The sequence below is a fragment of the Mastigoproctus giganteus genome, chromosome 1 (genome assembly GCF_048544385.1).
Source record: "Mastigoproctus giganteus isolate SK-2022 chromosome 1, ASM4854438v1, whole genome shotgun sequence".
Lineage (NCBI taxonomy): Eukaryota > Metazoa > Arthropoda > Arachnida > Uropygi > Thelyphonidae > Mastigoproctus > Mastigoproctus giganteus.
Window position 1 is genome coordinate 198,823,627 of NC_143575.1, and position 12,983 is coordinate 198,836,609.

At 37.2% G+C, this 12,983-nt stretch overlaps 1 protein-coding gene across 3 annotated transcripts in view; it reads left to right on the forward strand.

The window, feature by feature from the left end:
• The window catches only part of LOC150091435 (SAM and SH3 domain-containing protein 1-like), a 611,903-nt gene that overhangs the window by 523,088 nt on the left and 75,832 nt on the right, over positions 1-12,983 (forward strand). For all 3 annotated transcript variants that reach the window (XM_090375439.1, XM_090375458.1, XM_090375448.1), the window contains one exon: positions 7,206-7,921. In XM_090375439.1, coding sequence (XP_090231565.1) covers positions 7,206-7,921 — 716 coding nt within the window. The remainder of the gene's footprint in view (positions 1-7,205; positions 7,922-12,983) is intronic.

The following is a 12,983-nucleotide window of genomic DNA, read 5'->3' on the forward strand; positions in this document are numbered from 1 at the left end:
ATTTATACTTCCCTTTAACGGACAGCCATGGGGAAGGAAAATGTGTCCGTTAGAGAGAAGTCTCCGCTAACAAGAAGTCTGAGGGAGAAAAAAAAAGAAAGAAAGAAAAATCGTTAAACGTTTAATGTAAAATTAAATTAAAATATGTACAGATTTTGCACAATATTTTTGTAAATAATATACATACAATTGTGCTATGCCTATTATGACTTTATCTTAAGAAAAATACATACAGTAATCACTTATTTTCTTCTGCACCTTCTTCCGGCTGATAATTTTGTTTTCAACATTTGTTTGGAGTGAAGAAACCATCGAAAGTCCTTCAGTATCTTCTTCAGCGGTGAAAAACATTTTTAAACGATTGATTTGTATGAGCGCTTCTTCTATTTTCATCGGTGGTTCGTCGTTAATATGTTCTTCGACAGAATGACCTCCTTCCATTTCTTCATCCTCATGGGGAACTTCTTGAAAAATATCGATGATAATGTCGTTGATATCTAGAGCACCGTCTTCTGTAGTCAGGTTCGAGTCTATATCTTTGTAGCCAGGGTCACTTGTAGCTGAAATATCGTACATTATCAATAGATGTTGAAGTTCTTGTTCTTCTTGGTGCTCCACATTGCTGTTCACAACTTCAATTTTTGCGTTTGAGAAGCCAGACTTTACAAAACAGTTCACGACAGTTTGTTTTCTAATTGCGTTTACTGAAGAGGAAATCCATTGAATCGCATCTAGGATGCTGATTTTCTTTGCAAGGTCACTCGCACATGTTACATCGTTCATGTTTGCAATGAGATGCCTTAAAACACGTTTTCTGTAGTGAAGTTTAAAATTTTTTATTATCCCTTGATCCAAGGGCTGACACTCTGCAGATGTGTTTGGTGGCAGAAAAACGATTTGAATGTTGGACAATTCAATGTGCGGGTGAGATGCAGCATTATCCATGAAAAGAATAATTTTTCTGTTTTGACGAATCATGTTTTGGTTAAAGAAACTTATCCATTCGCTCATGATATCTCGTGTCATCCACGCTTTTTTATTAGACTTCCAGTCAACATCCAAAAGATTCAACTTTATGCCCTTGAAACAACGAGGATTTTGTGGTTTTCCTATAACAAGAGGTTGTTCAAAGTCTCCCAGCATATTTGTACACAATAGTACAGTCAAGCGTTCCTTAGAAATTTTTCCGCCCTGGCACTTTTCGTTTTTTAGACTCATCGTTTTTTCAGGAAGAGCTTTAAAAAAACAACCCTGTTTCGTCACAGTTGTATATATCCTTAGCTTCAAAATCACGACATAAATCTTCCAATTTGATGGTCCACTCTGTTACAACCCCAGTACTTACGGGGTTGTATCCACCTTCACTACTTACGGTTTTCCAAGAAATTTTATGCCGAGTTTTGAACTTGTCTAGCCATCCCACAGAAGCTTTGAACTCATTTACTCCCATAGATTTTGCAAACCCCAAAGCCTTTTCCCTAATAATAGGCCCATTAATGGGAATTTTTTTAGCACGTGCGCGACAAATTTGAAGTCCAACAGTTTTCGGGAATGATTTTTGAACCTGATCATTTCCGTGTTGCCAAAATTATTTGAGCAGTTCATTTTTTTTCTTTAGGATGTCGCTTACCTGCATCTTCCCGATTTTGAATTTTGCAGCGAGATTGCGAACACTGTTTTTTTGCCGATCATACGCATTAATGAGTTCGACTTTATCTTTTAAAGTTAAATGTTTACGAGAAGACATTGTGCACTTCACACGACACTGAACAAAACTGAAACTGAAAAGACGAAAGGCCGGCCATATTCCCCCCCCTGCACACACCGAATTCATCAGAAGTTTTAGACGTGACTTAAAATTCTTGAAAAAGGGTTTAGAACCGCGACGTAAACCTTGATAAAATTCAGAGAATCGGAAATAGAAAATAAACACACGATTGAGGCAATACGTGGAAGAAACGTTCCTAGAAAAAGGGCCGTGAGCTCGCCCGCTGTCCGTTATGGGGAGATCAAATTAAGTGCTAATCTAAACGAAACAGTGCAGATTGCCTGTCCGCGTCCGTTACAGAGAATGTCCGCTAGACAGAAGCTGCAAACACGTTAAAACCAATGGAGGTGAGTTGGGGAATTTGAAAATGTCCGTTGTAGAGAGATGTCCGTTAGCGAGAGGTGTCCGTTAGGAGAAGTATCACTGTATTCCTAACGTGCGTTTTATTATTATAATTTTTAGCTTTTACTTTTTGTCGTTAGAGTATTTTGCACATATAATTGCTTTTTCTCATTTTCAGAACATTATACAAGGATCAGAACACTTTAGGTAAACTGATAGATTTCACCAGTACGATCCACAGGTTGAGAAATGCCATCGTTTCTAAACCTGTGGGCGGTTGAATTCTACGAGTGGGTCCAGAAAAATCTGAGTGGGTTCTGAAATTTTTAATAAAAATAATCGAATAAATTTCGCACACTTCTTTTATAACCATGCGGCTTTATGAAATGTATATTCCATGTGATATACAATTAGTGGAGCAAGTTTTTTTTTTTGTTAATGTGTATCAGTACTTTGGATATGGAAGACTGAAAGGAGCCAAAATAATGAATTCTGTTTGTAAATAAGTTGAGAAACTGCTCTGGCTGCTAGAGTCTATAATTTATATAATGCTATACCAAAAGTATCTGGATATTATCATGTTTGAAAAACTTTTAATGAACCAATTAATAAGTTTCAGTTCCACCTTGGTCTTACTGACGAAGTCCATCTATGTTGGAATATTTTTTTTGAATCAGTTTCCCGTTAGAGGAATTTGTATCCATTCCTCCAGTAAAGTTGGCAGTTTAGCTGTAGAAAAGAGACTGGCGAGATGATTTTGTAGGGCTTCGTTTTCTCTAAGCAAAACACTCCATATCGAATCGAGTATGTATGGAAGCCCATTTCCGAAATGTCAGTGTGCGGCTCGGTATTGATGGTATTTATCACTACAGCCGAGTCCGAGCCACTAGAAGCAGCCCCCACACGATGAACCCTTCTCCTTCAAACCTCATCATAGGCACAATACATTATGACAGACAATGTTCCTCGAGCATTTTCCACATCCTCACTCTTTAGTCTCAAGAGATCTGAAGACCAACGCGATTTGCTCAGAGTAACTGTTTTTACTGTTCTGTAATTCAAGAACGAGCTAAGCGCCACTGCCAACGCATCATTCACAACATTGGGACGTTCCAGTGGATATCTGGAACCCCAGTGTAACATTTTCGTAGATGTCGCTCAGTTCGTTTTCATTAATTTCTTTGGGGATCGGCAATCCCTATCCGTCTTTCTTTCTTTCTTTCTTCTTCTTTTTTTTTTTTTTTTTTTTTTTTTTTAAATCTTGACCGTTTGCCCGCACCTACGTTGTCTTTCTTCTTTCGCCTTTTTTCTACATTGGCTACGGTTGACGTTTCGAGATTCAAACGTGTGGCTATCGTGCACTGTTTCAAATTGCTGATATGGCGTCCGATGAAAAAGTCCCTTTGAAGGCTGTCAACACCTGGCCCGCTACTCATTCTGCTTGTTTATGACCTCTGTTTATTTCCTGCACACATTTTAACCTGCTCTTGTTTTCCTTAGGCATCGTTCGCATCATTCACAACGCTGGGTAAGGGCGTCCCTATAAGAACAGACGACTAAGGGATCACGAACTTGCCACTTCGTTTGGCGTCTGGAAAATTAATTAATTAAAAATCCTTCATTGCATGTTTCCATCTTTTACGTACTGTGCAGAATCAAAATTACAATAGTGTCCACAGCCTAAATAATCATGGCCAGAGGTCAACACAAATAATTAAACGTCACGCAACAAACATAATATAAAGTTGACTGACAGTAAGGATGATACTTAGCCGAAAGGGCGATACTTAATAATTGCATTTCTATTTACATATTATATTACATAATTGCAGATGATATTATATATATACAGCGTGCAACACTCACTGAAGTTCTGTGCTTTCTTCACCAGTGAGGTGGCAAGTTACCGTCGGCCAGGTAAGTTTCAGTCCCACCTTGGTCTTAATTAATGACGGAGTACAATGGTGTCGAAAGAATTACGGTTCAGGATGCGCTTCATGGTTGAATTCATTGAAGATTCCTTACCTTGGCTCTTTGAAGAATCTCACGAAATCAAAGTCCACATGTTGAACAATGCTAAGCACCTGAGTCGTGATAAACCTGGCTGGTGTGCAGCCGGTGTTTATTGTGACACAGGGATGGTGTAGCCAATAGACCATAAATAGGGATCCTCCAGTGGCAGAAGTCCCATACCTGGGGAACGTCAGTCGTATCAGCAAGAAGTTTTACAATACTGTTAGGATGATGTCTCTTATTCTCGTTGGCAACCTGGAAATACTGATTGCAGATGCGAAATCGGTAGTGCTGCGACACGGTGGACCCGATGATTGAATTCAGTCCATCTCAGTACCACGCAAGCGCTTCAGAGTAGTAGAGGCTGCAGATCCCCACAGCTCCATCTCATAAAGAGTGGAGTAGATGGTGTTGAAGTAGCATTTTGTTATGAAAAGGGCATCAGCATGATTCTGCTTTGCATTTCATCATTTCCATTAGACGCTGCATTGTATTCCATTTTAGCTTCTGTATTTGTGCTGTAATGAAATCAAGGTGATTATTGAATGTGAGTTTTTGGTTAAAAACAACTAAATCGGTGTGCTGTTTAGCTAGGGAGATGGGAATACTATTCGGAAATGAATAGATCTCAGTTTGGCATTGTCTCAGGGAGAAGTCTACTACCTGTGTTTTTTTTTTTTTTTTTTTTGGTTTTTTTTCCCCTTGGAAAGAGTCGATAGTTCAAAGATCAGGTGCCCACCATGCTCAGGATCGGCTGGTTATGGTGATTGCTTTTGTAGCATCACAGGAAGTTATAAGGTAAAGCCACAGTGTCACGAGAGGTTATTGTAAGATCGAGGGTGGGGGGGTGAATTTCCCAGGCAAAGATAGGTGCAGCATATATGCATTTGTTGGTCTAAGAACTTGCATGTTGCTTGCTTTATTTGATTGAAGTTAGGAGCCGAGATTAGAATTTTTGCAGTAATTGACTGATGGTCTGACTGGAAACTAAGTAATGAGAATGTGGCAAAGAAATATCTCATAAAGAAAATCTCATAAAAAATTTTTTTAAGCCTGGTGTACTTAATTCTTTATTGACTTCCTTTGATTTTTATTATTGTTATTAACTTTTGTAGGCCTTGGTCATAAGTGGGCAGAATTTATTAAGAGCAGTTATTTTTAACTGCCAGGGTGATGGAGGATACCATCTCCAGGGTGAATATGCGTCCACATCCAACCTGTAGAATGGCACCAGCTATATTTATTTATGGATTGCTACATTCCGATTTATTGCTCTTGTGGAAAGTGTCCCACTTGTCTAGGCCTAGTTTCTGCACTGGAAGCAGGTAATAACCACAATACTTGCCACAAAGTTATTGTAATAATATGGCCATTCCTTTCGAAATCGACAAAGTCATCAAGTTCTTAATTTTTCAAGCCCCTTTATCACTTAAAACCACTAAAGACCCTTCACATCTCTTTAGTTTTATTGGTTGCATGCAGCACTGATTCCGCATTAGTGTCGCGTTTGTGAACCCAGCCTTAATATAATCCTTTAGAAAGAGATTAACAGGTTCTTCACTCTTTTTAGGAATGTAGCGATAGGACTAGCATTTAATGGAACGCAACTCTATGGGTCCCTAGAAATTTTATCTTTTAGCATAATATTTCTCCTTGGCCCTTGCATCTAGGCGCTATGATCACCGCACGCAATTGACTTGCTTATATTTAAAAAAAAAAAAAAAAAAAATATATATATATATATATATATATATATATATAAATTAAAAAAAAAAATGTTAGAAAATGCCCGTGCTTAGCAATAGATTTCTGAAAAATTGATGTAATTGAATTAATAATGAAAAAGGCGATGTCTGTGTAGACAATTGAAGTGCGAAATTCAACACATCAGTTGCAGTTATTAATGGACTTATATAAGGTGTGATTTGTCTATGTGCAGCACTTATCGGCTTCTGAAGTATGCATACAACCAGAGAGTGAATTTAGTATTCACTACACGCCAAAGAGGGGTCAAGACATCAACAGTAGGTTGTAGATTAACAGCTAAGAGGAAATACCTACGTTATCACAGATTTTTAAAGAGCCATATTTTTAATAATAAGGCTGCCATGCGTTTGTTGCTTACAGTTTCTTCCTGGATTATTTGTCACTGTTATCTTAAGCTTTGTAGGTTCAGGTTTTATAAGAATTTTTATTATTATTATTATTTATTTAACTCAATCTAAAGTAGACACGTCAGCATATGGCAGGGGTGCATATTCTGCCTTTTAATACGTAACGTAAATTACACAATCTTATTTACATGAGGAAAGGCAATGTGAACTTACCGATGTAAGAAGGAGAGAAGAATTAGTTTCCAACACCGTGTTCGCATCACATTAAGAATTAACACACGGGTCAGAGAGGGACACACAGGAGACAAGTTAGAATCTTTCGACAAAACTGTACTTGATCGTGATTCAATGCAAAATCACCTGAAAGTAACGGGCTTAGAACAAAGGGATACATTTCTAGAATAACTGTAGTCTTGTCTTCGCACATCCGCTCAGAGTCATTTTTCATCTTGTCAAAGAATTCTACAGTGCTTCTGATTGATCTAATACTCACTCCACCTGACAGAATTTCCGCTGTGCTTGGGACTTCAATCCTGTGTGAGAGTAGCCGAAAGAGGACAACAATGTTTGTTTGTTTGTTTTGATGAGATGAAACTGCTAAGGAGTCCATCCTGGGGAAATGTGAAGGATGCTCCTGGAGATGGCGGCAAAAAGGCTTTTCTAGAATGAAAAGAATGAATAAATTCTGTATATGGAAGGTATAAAATTCTGTGAATTAATACTTGTTTTTTTTTTTAAATTAAAGTACCAGACATCTCTGGATATACGGAATTGCAATGACTATACATTATGCAGGTAATTACTTCTGTGTATTGGTTCCAAAATTATTTTTAACTACTGTGGAGGCTATTTTATTTATTTTTTCCACCTTAGACGATTAATAAGGAAAATGCGAACTTAGTGAGTCCCCCCCCCCCCAGTGTGTTACAGGATTTTTATTTTATTTCATTTTTGTATTCATTTTGCAGATCTTCTGAACAAAACTTCGAACCACATCTACGATGATACTCCATCTGACGACATGCTGTGGAATCACGAGTTACCACCTTGCGAACGAGGCTGCCCTCACTCTCGAGTTCCCTGTTCTGTCTGCACGAGCTCATCGGGTAAGGGCACGTGCTGGACTTTTTCACCAGTCAAACACCCGACATGTGCCTTAGATCCTAGTTCCAAACATGATCTCCGCGCCTATTCCCACGATGAATTCACCTCCGCCATTATGGCAAGGACTCATCCCGTCACAGAGCAACATCAAAGGTGTTCGGCCTTGTCAGATACACCCAGAACTACCGTATGCGGTGGAGACTGTGGAAACATCATGTGCAGTGTAACGGCCGCTGCGGTTGACATGGACGATTCTGACCTGCTGACTCCATCTACCCTAATAACAGACTTGGATGCGGATGGTGTCGCTATTCCCACTCCCCTCACGTCCACTGATGGGTGCAATAAACGTCGGAGTGCCACCTCATGTAGCAGTGCATGTAGTAAACAAGCTTCTGACTACGGTGTTCTTGGTGTTCAGAGAAGACGAACTAAGTCTGAAGGTTGTTGTTCTTCTGGATGTAGTGTGAGAAATAGTCTAGAAACTACGAGGACTGATGCTATGGGAGATTTCGGATCTTCTCCCATTCTTGACCGTAGGAATAAAGGTGGTGTGCTCGAGAGGTTAAGAAATTTGAAGGTAAGTATTTTATATTTTAATTGTATCATATATTTTTATATTTCTTTGGTAAGACTCATTGATCATGATGTCAAAAACAACTGTAAATGTACACAGAATGGCCAATGTTTCGAGGTAGTCTCTTCCCTCGTCCAAGTAATTAAATATATGGATTTCATTTTAATGTTTTCAAAGATTGCGGATAGAAAATGTTATACAATGAAACCTCGTTTTAATATACTGTACAAAGGTAAGGACTATCTGCTAAATCCGATTGTCTGTTAAACTCGAAAGAAATAGATATCGTCGACGAAGTTGTCAGAATATTATGAAAAGGTACTCTACTAGGAAATAAAAAGCATTAAATCTTGTAATACTGTACTGTATTTTATTGCAATTAATATTTGCTGTGAAAGATCTTAATTTTTCGTAGAGTGGCAGTGGAAATTCTGACTAAAGGTTATTTAGAGTCCGAAGAACTCTAAGTACTCTTGCTGAAAGGTTCAGGTGACTGTCTGCTGATGGAAGGTGAGCGAGGAAAACTCTGGCTCTCTAGCATTTTGCTTTATTGTGAAAATGTTTTAACTGATGACAAATGCAGACTGGAGTAGTTATGTCACAGTCATGCACAGAGGAAAAGCTTGGACATGCAATGATTTCCGAAATCCATTATTAAATTGAGGTCCTTTATGAAGCTTAATGTACTTGTAATAATCAGAGCCGGGGCTAAACGGATGTCAGAGGTGCGCGGCGCTCGTAATGAATATAGGGAAGATTGGGGCAAATTGTAACACCAGATTTCTCGGCTGCCTTAGTTGCTATAACCGCTAAGAGATGTTTGCGCCATGCACTTGTTGTGAACTATGCTACGGAAGAACTTTGCTTCCATTTGTGAGTTGTGTGCTGCAGGTTAGCTGTACAGTCGAAGCTCTGTATAGCGACTCTCTTTTTAACGTCCTATGTGGTTGGCGCCAGCCAATTTCTCATCATACAATAACTATATGTATGATCTTTATAACATCCTTCCGATATAACGACCGTTTTCTCATTCTCTGGGGGGTTGTTATATAGAGTTTTGACTGTATAAAATTTTTCGTTAAAAACAAAATAGAATTATCCTGGACTTTTTTTTTTTTTTATTGCTTTACTACCGACAAGGCCAGGTTTACTACCCGGACTAACATAATAGCTGTAAAAAGTGAAGTTTTTATCTTTTAATATTTATGCGCGCCAGGTCCCTAACTACCTAAATCGACTGCAGATAAAGGCTTACTATGTTACTATTAATTAAAATATGTTGAATTTATTCCTTATTTAATACCTAGAAATTTAAATTTTCTTGTTTTATTTTCTTGTTTTTGTAACATAAAAAAAATTTTTTTTTTTTTGTCAGTAATCACTTCATGGCGACGTTAAAACTGCCTGCGTCAATTTGTATTGTAAAGGTTGGCGTGTTTATAGATGTTCTCTTCGTTTGGGGGGGAGGGAGCGATTTTGCGCTGTGAGAGGATGAATTAATAACTTTGTAAAGCTTCAAATCTTCCGTGAATAATTTCCACTAAACGTTGACAGACATTCAGTGGTTCATTAAGTTTCAATACCAGGACTGAATTTAACAGCTTTTATAATTAGGGGTGAAAAATGGCTTTGCAGGCTATGTGGATGCTTATTTATATAGTTCTAGGAAGATAGAACCAACTCCCAATAGCACCATCAGTATAGGGGATCACTAGATCGGATTATATGCACTAATATACTAAAGTATGCACCAAAATGCTAATAAATGTAGTACAATTTTTACATTTATTACTCGTTTATTATAATTAATTGAACCACAGTTTCTTTGTATTCAACATGTTAAAGTAATAAAACCGTTTATGAAAAGCTTTAACATATTTTTAAAAAGTTTTCCCTTTCAAACTCACCCGGAATAATTTTTGTCACAGTACACACTAATATATATCTCAAAGTGGTTCATTATAAATTTGTGGCGTTCATCTATCGTCGAAGGCCATTTTATACGCAGAGAATGACCTTTCTACTTCTACGGAAGTGACTAAGCTCTATTTAAAATTGTGAGCTTATGAAGCCTCCTTGAAATGGAAGTTCATTTCCTTTCCCATTTATAAATTCATCTACTGTATTTTCCTTAAAGTGTGAAATCCTAATATCTTTTCAAAAACAGTATCGTATTTTTTTCTTATTTCTTTCCTATGTATGCCTCCAGGCACGGTTGAAATTTGCAATTCGTCTTTTTCCATCTTTCCAATTGCGCTGCTCAAAGAAAGTCTCCACGTTTCAAGTTCGGTTATACAACTAGGTAACCAGATGAAATGGGTCTGGATGAACACAACTATTATCTAGCCAAAGAATCAGAATGCATTGCCTTAGCATTACCAATAGCCGCTGAATGCGTACTATCCAAGGAATCAACAAATGCTTTTATAGAATCTAAATTTTTTCACAGAACGGCACCGCTGGTAATCTCATATGTTCCCCATATTGCGAGAACAGGATCAGGTGGGAGAGGAAGAGTCGGTAGCATAATTCTGTAAGTTGCTATTCTCGAAGACGCTTTTGACAAAATCTTTTTTATAATAGAAATAAGTTTAATTTCACCATTAAGACGATTCTTTCTCAAGGTAGGTTCGTCTGGAAGGGCCCTTTGAAAGATCACTTTTCCCTTCTTTTGAAGTACAGTAGACTCTCGATTTTCCGGGATTGATGGTAAAAAACAAATCCCGGATAATCGATTTCCCGGTTAATCCAAAAATACAGAAGTCCCCGATATACGTGAAAGATACGTTCCAGGACTTCTTACTTCGTCGAGTTTTACGTAACTCGGGAATGACTAGTAACATATTGCTACTATATTATTATTGACAAATCTGAATTCAGCGCGATACTTGTTAATGTTTGACCATTTTCATACATCCTTATCATTTTAATTTTCTGATCCAAATCGATCGCTTTCCTTTTATTGGTAGATGTATTAGTAGTGCTGTCACTTATTCTCTTAGTCGGCACCATGATAACGGTCAAAATGAAATTTTCTGTAAAGAACTTTACAGGGTTAAGGTGAAAACTCATTATTATCACCCCACGCGAGCTCACATTTTACTAAAACACATTTCTGGAGGTCAACAAAAAACAATAAAAACAATTTGCACTTTCCGTTTTATTGGTCGTTGTAGTAAACTCGATCGTATTGCATTTGCGATAATACCGATAGCTGGAATTCTGTGGGTTTTTACGTTATTATGGTGAAATGTGTGTCCACTTACTGAAATCTTCAGTCATATATAAAAAAAAAAAAAACCATAAATCATTGTAAGAATCTTCTCTTTTTTTACCTATTTTTTGCTTGTTACTCCGATCTCACTTGTGCAATTTGCGCGTGTCGTGATCGATTGCTTATTATTATTATTATTTTTTTTTTGTTGTTGTTTTATATTTTAGAATCCTAAAAATAAAAAATAAAAAAATAAAAAAAATTCAGTGAAAACAAATTTACGTCTAAAACAGTAGTTGCGTAAGTGGGGACTTACTATATCGAAAAATGTTCAGCAACCTACGTAAAAAAATATAGCGATAGATAAAAAACTTAACACGTACTACTCGTTGTCCAATACTATGCTTCCCTTTATTTTTTACAATGTCGCGTATAGTTTGGTCACCAACGTTATAATGGTTCATTGGAGATTTAACGGATGCACTGTTTTCAAACTTTTGAATAATTTCAAGTCTTTGTTTAACCGAAAGTGCAACTGTTTTGCGTTTACCCATCATTTTCGCGATTTCTAAACAAAAAAAATATATACACATATATTTACTATTAAAAAAATTTCGACATTCCTGACGTAAATAACGAAACAAAACTTGTCTTTTTGCGGTGCGACAAAATACAACGATCGACGCGACGCACTAAAACAAACTTTTGGTCTTTTTTTTTTTTTTTTTTTCTTTTTGAGCGGCGGGTGTGAAGACAGCAGGGTTGCAAGATAATAAGCACATTAATCTCCCAATGACGACTTATAACGCCACTTCTTGTCTTCTATTTACGACTTGCAAAACATCTGTTTATACCTATTCTAGTTATTACTTGAATTTTATGATTTCTGGTTGATTTTTTTTATTTGGAATCTTGAAGTGTCCCGGTAAATCGAGAGTCTGCCGTACTTGGCTTGATTTAAAAATGCAGCATCAACAGAGTAGACTGTCTGCTTACATATGTGTGACGAAACATCTGTGCATTAAGTTGCCCTATTTATTGCTGTTGGAAGGGAGAAAAAGTGGCAACGTTACTTTTTTGTTCATTGCAATATCTTAGCGTCGTAATAGAATTTCAATACCATTTGGTGTTTTGCGGTGTTCGATATCTGTATTCGAAACAGGGGAAGGAGTTGCTGTTACTCCTGCCACTTTATAATAAGGAAGTGATTTTAAAAGGAGGGTCGGCTCTACGTTTATAATGATGGAAACGACCTTTAAGCCGTGTTTATTTCTAAGTTTAGTATAGTTTGTATTATCATAAATCACATTAACAGAAAAACAAAACGGCTGCTACGCCAAACTTAAATTGAAAGCCACAAAGCATCATGAAGGACATAACAATTGAGCCCTTTCCAGACAATTTGGTACAACTGCAAACATTAAACTTGAAGGGTGGGGGGGGGTGATGCATTCACATGGCATAAAGTACTGTTTATTGCTCAGAGGGACTGAGCAAACATAACATCGTGAAAAGTCGTTTAAAGAATACAGGTTCTTTTTAAATAACTTTCAGTTTTTTTTTAATAAGGAACAGAGAAATTTCTGTTGTGTAAAATCAACTTACCATGTTAAACAGTTATTATGAATAATGACTTTTCTTTACGAAACAACTCAGCACCAAGTATATTTATTTGTTTTATTATTATTATTTTTTTTCTCTTTTGTCTTGGCTTGTCCATCAGGATTGCGACTTAATGAACAGGCGTAGAATCTATGAATAAGGCATAGGCCGCAATTAATTTTTCACCACTGACAGAGGTACAGATGGACATATGTTGAAAAAGAAATAGCTCTTAAAAAAATATTTGCT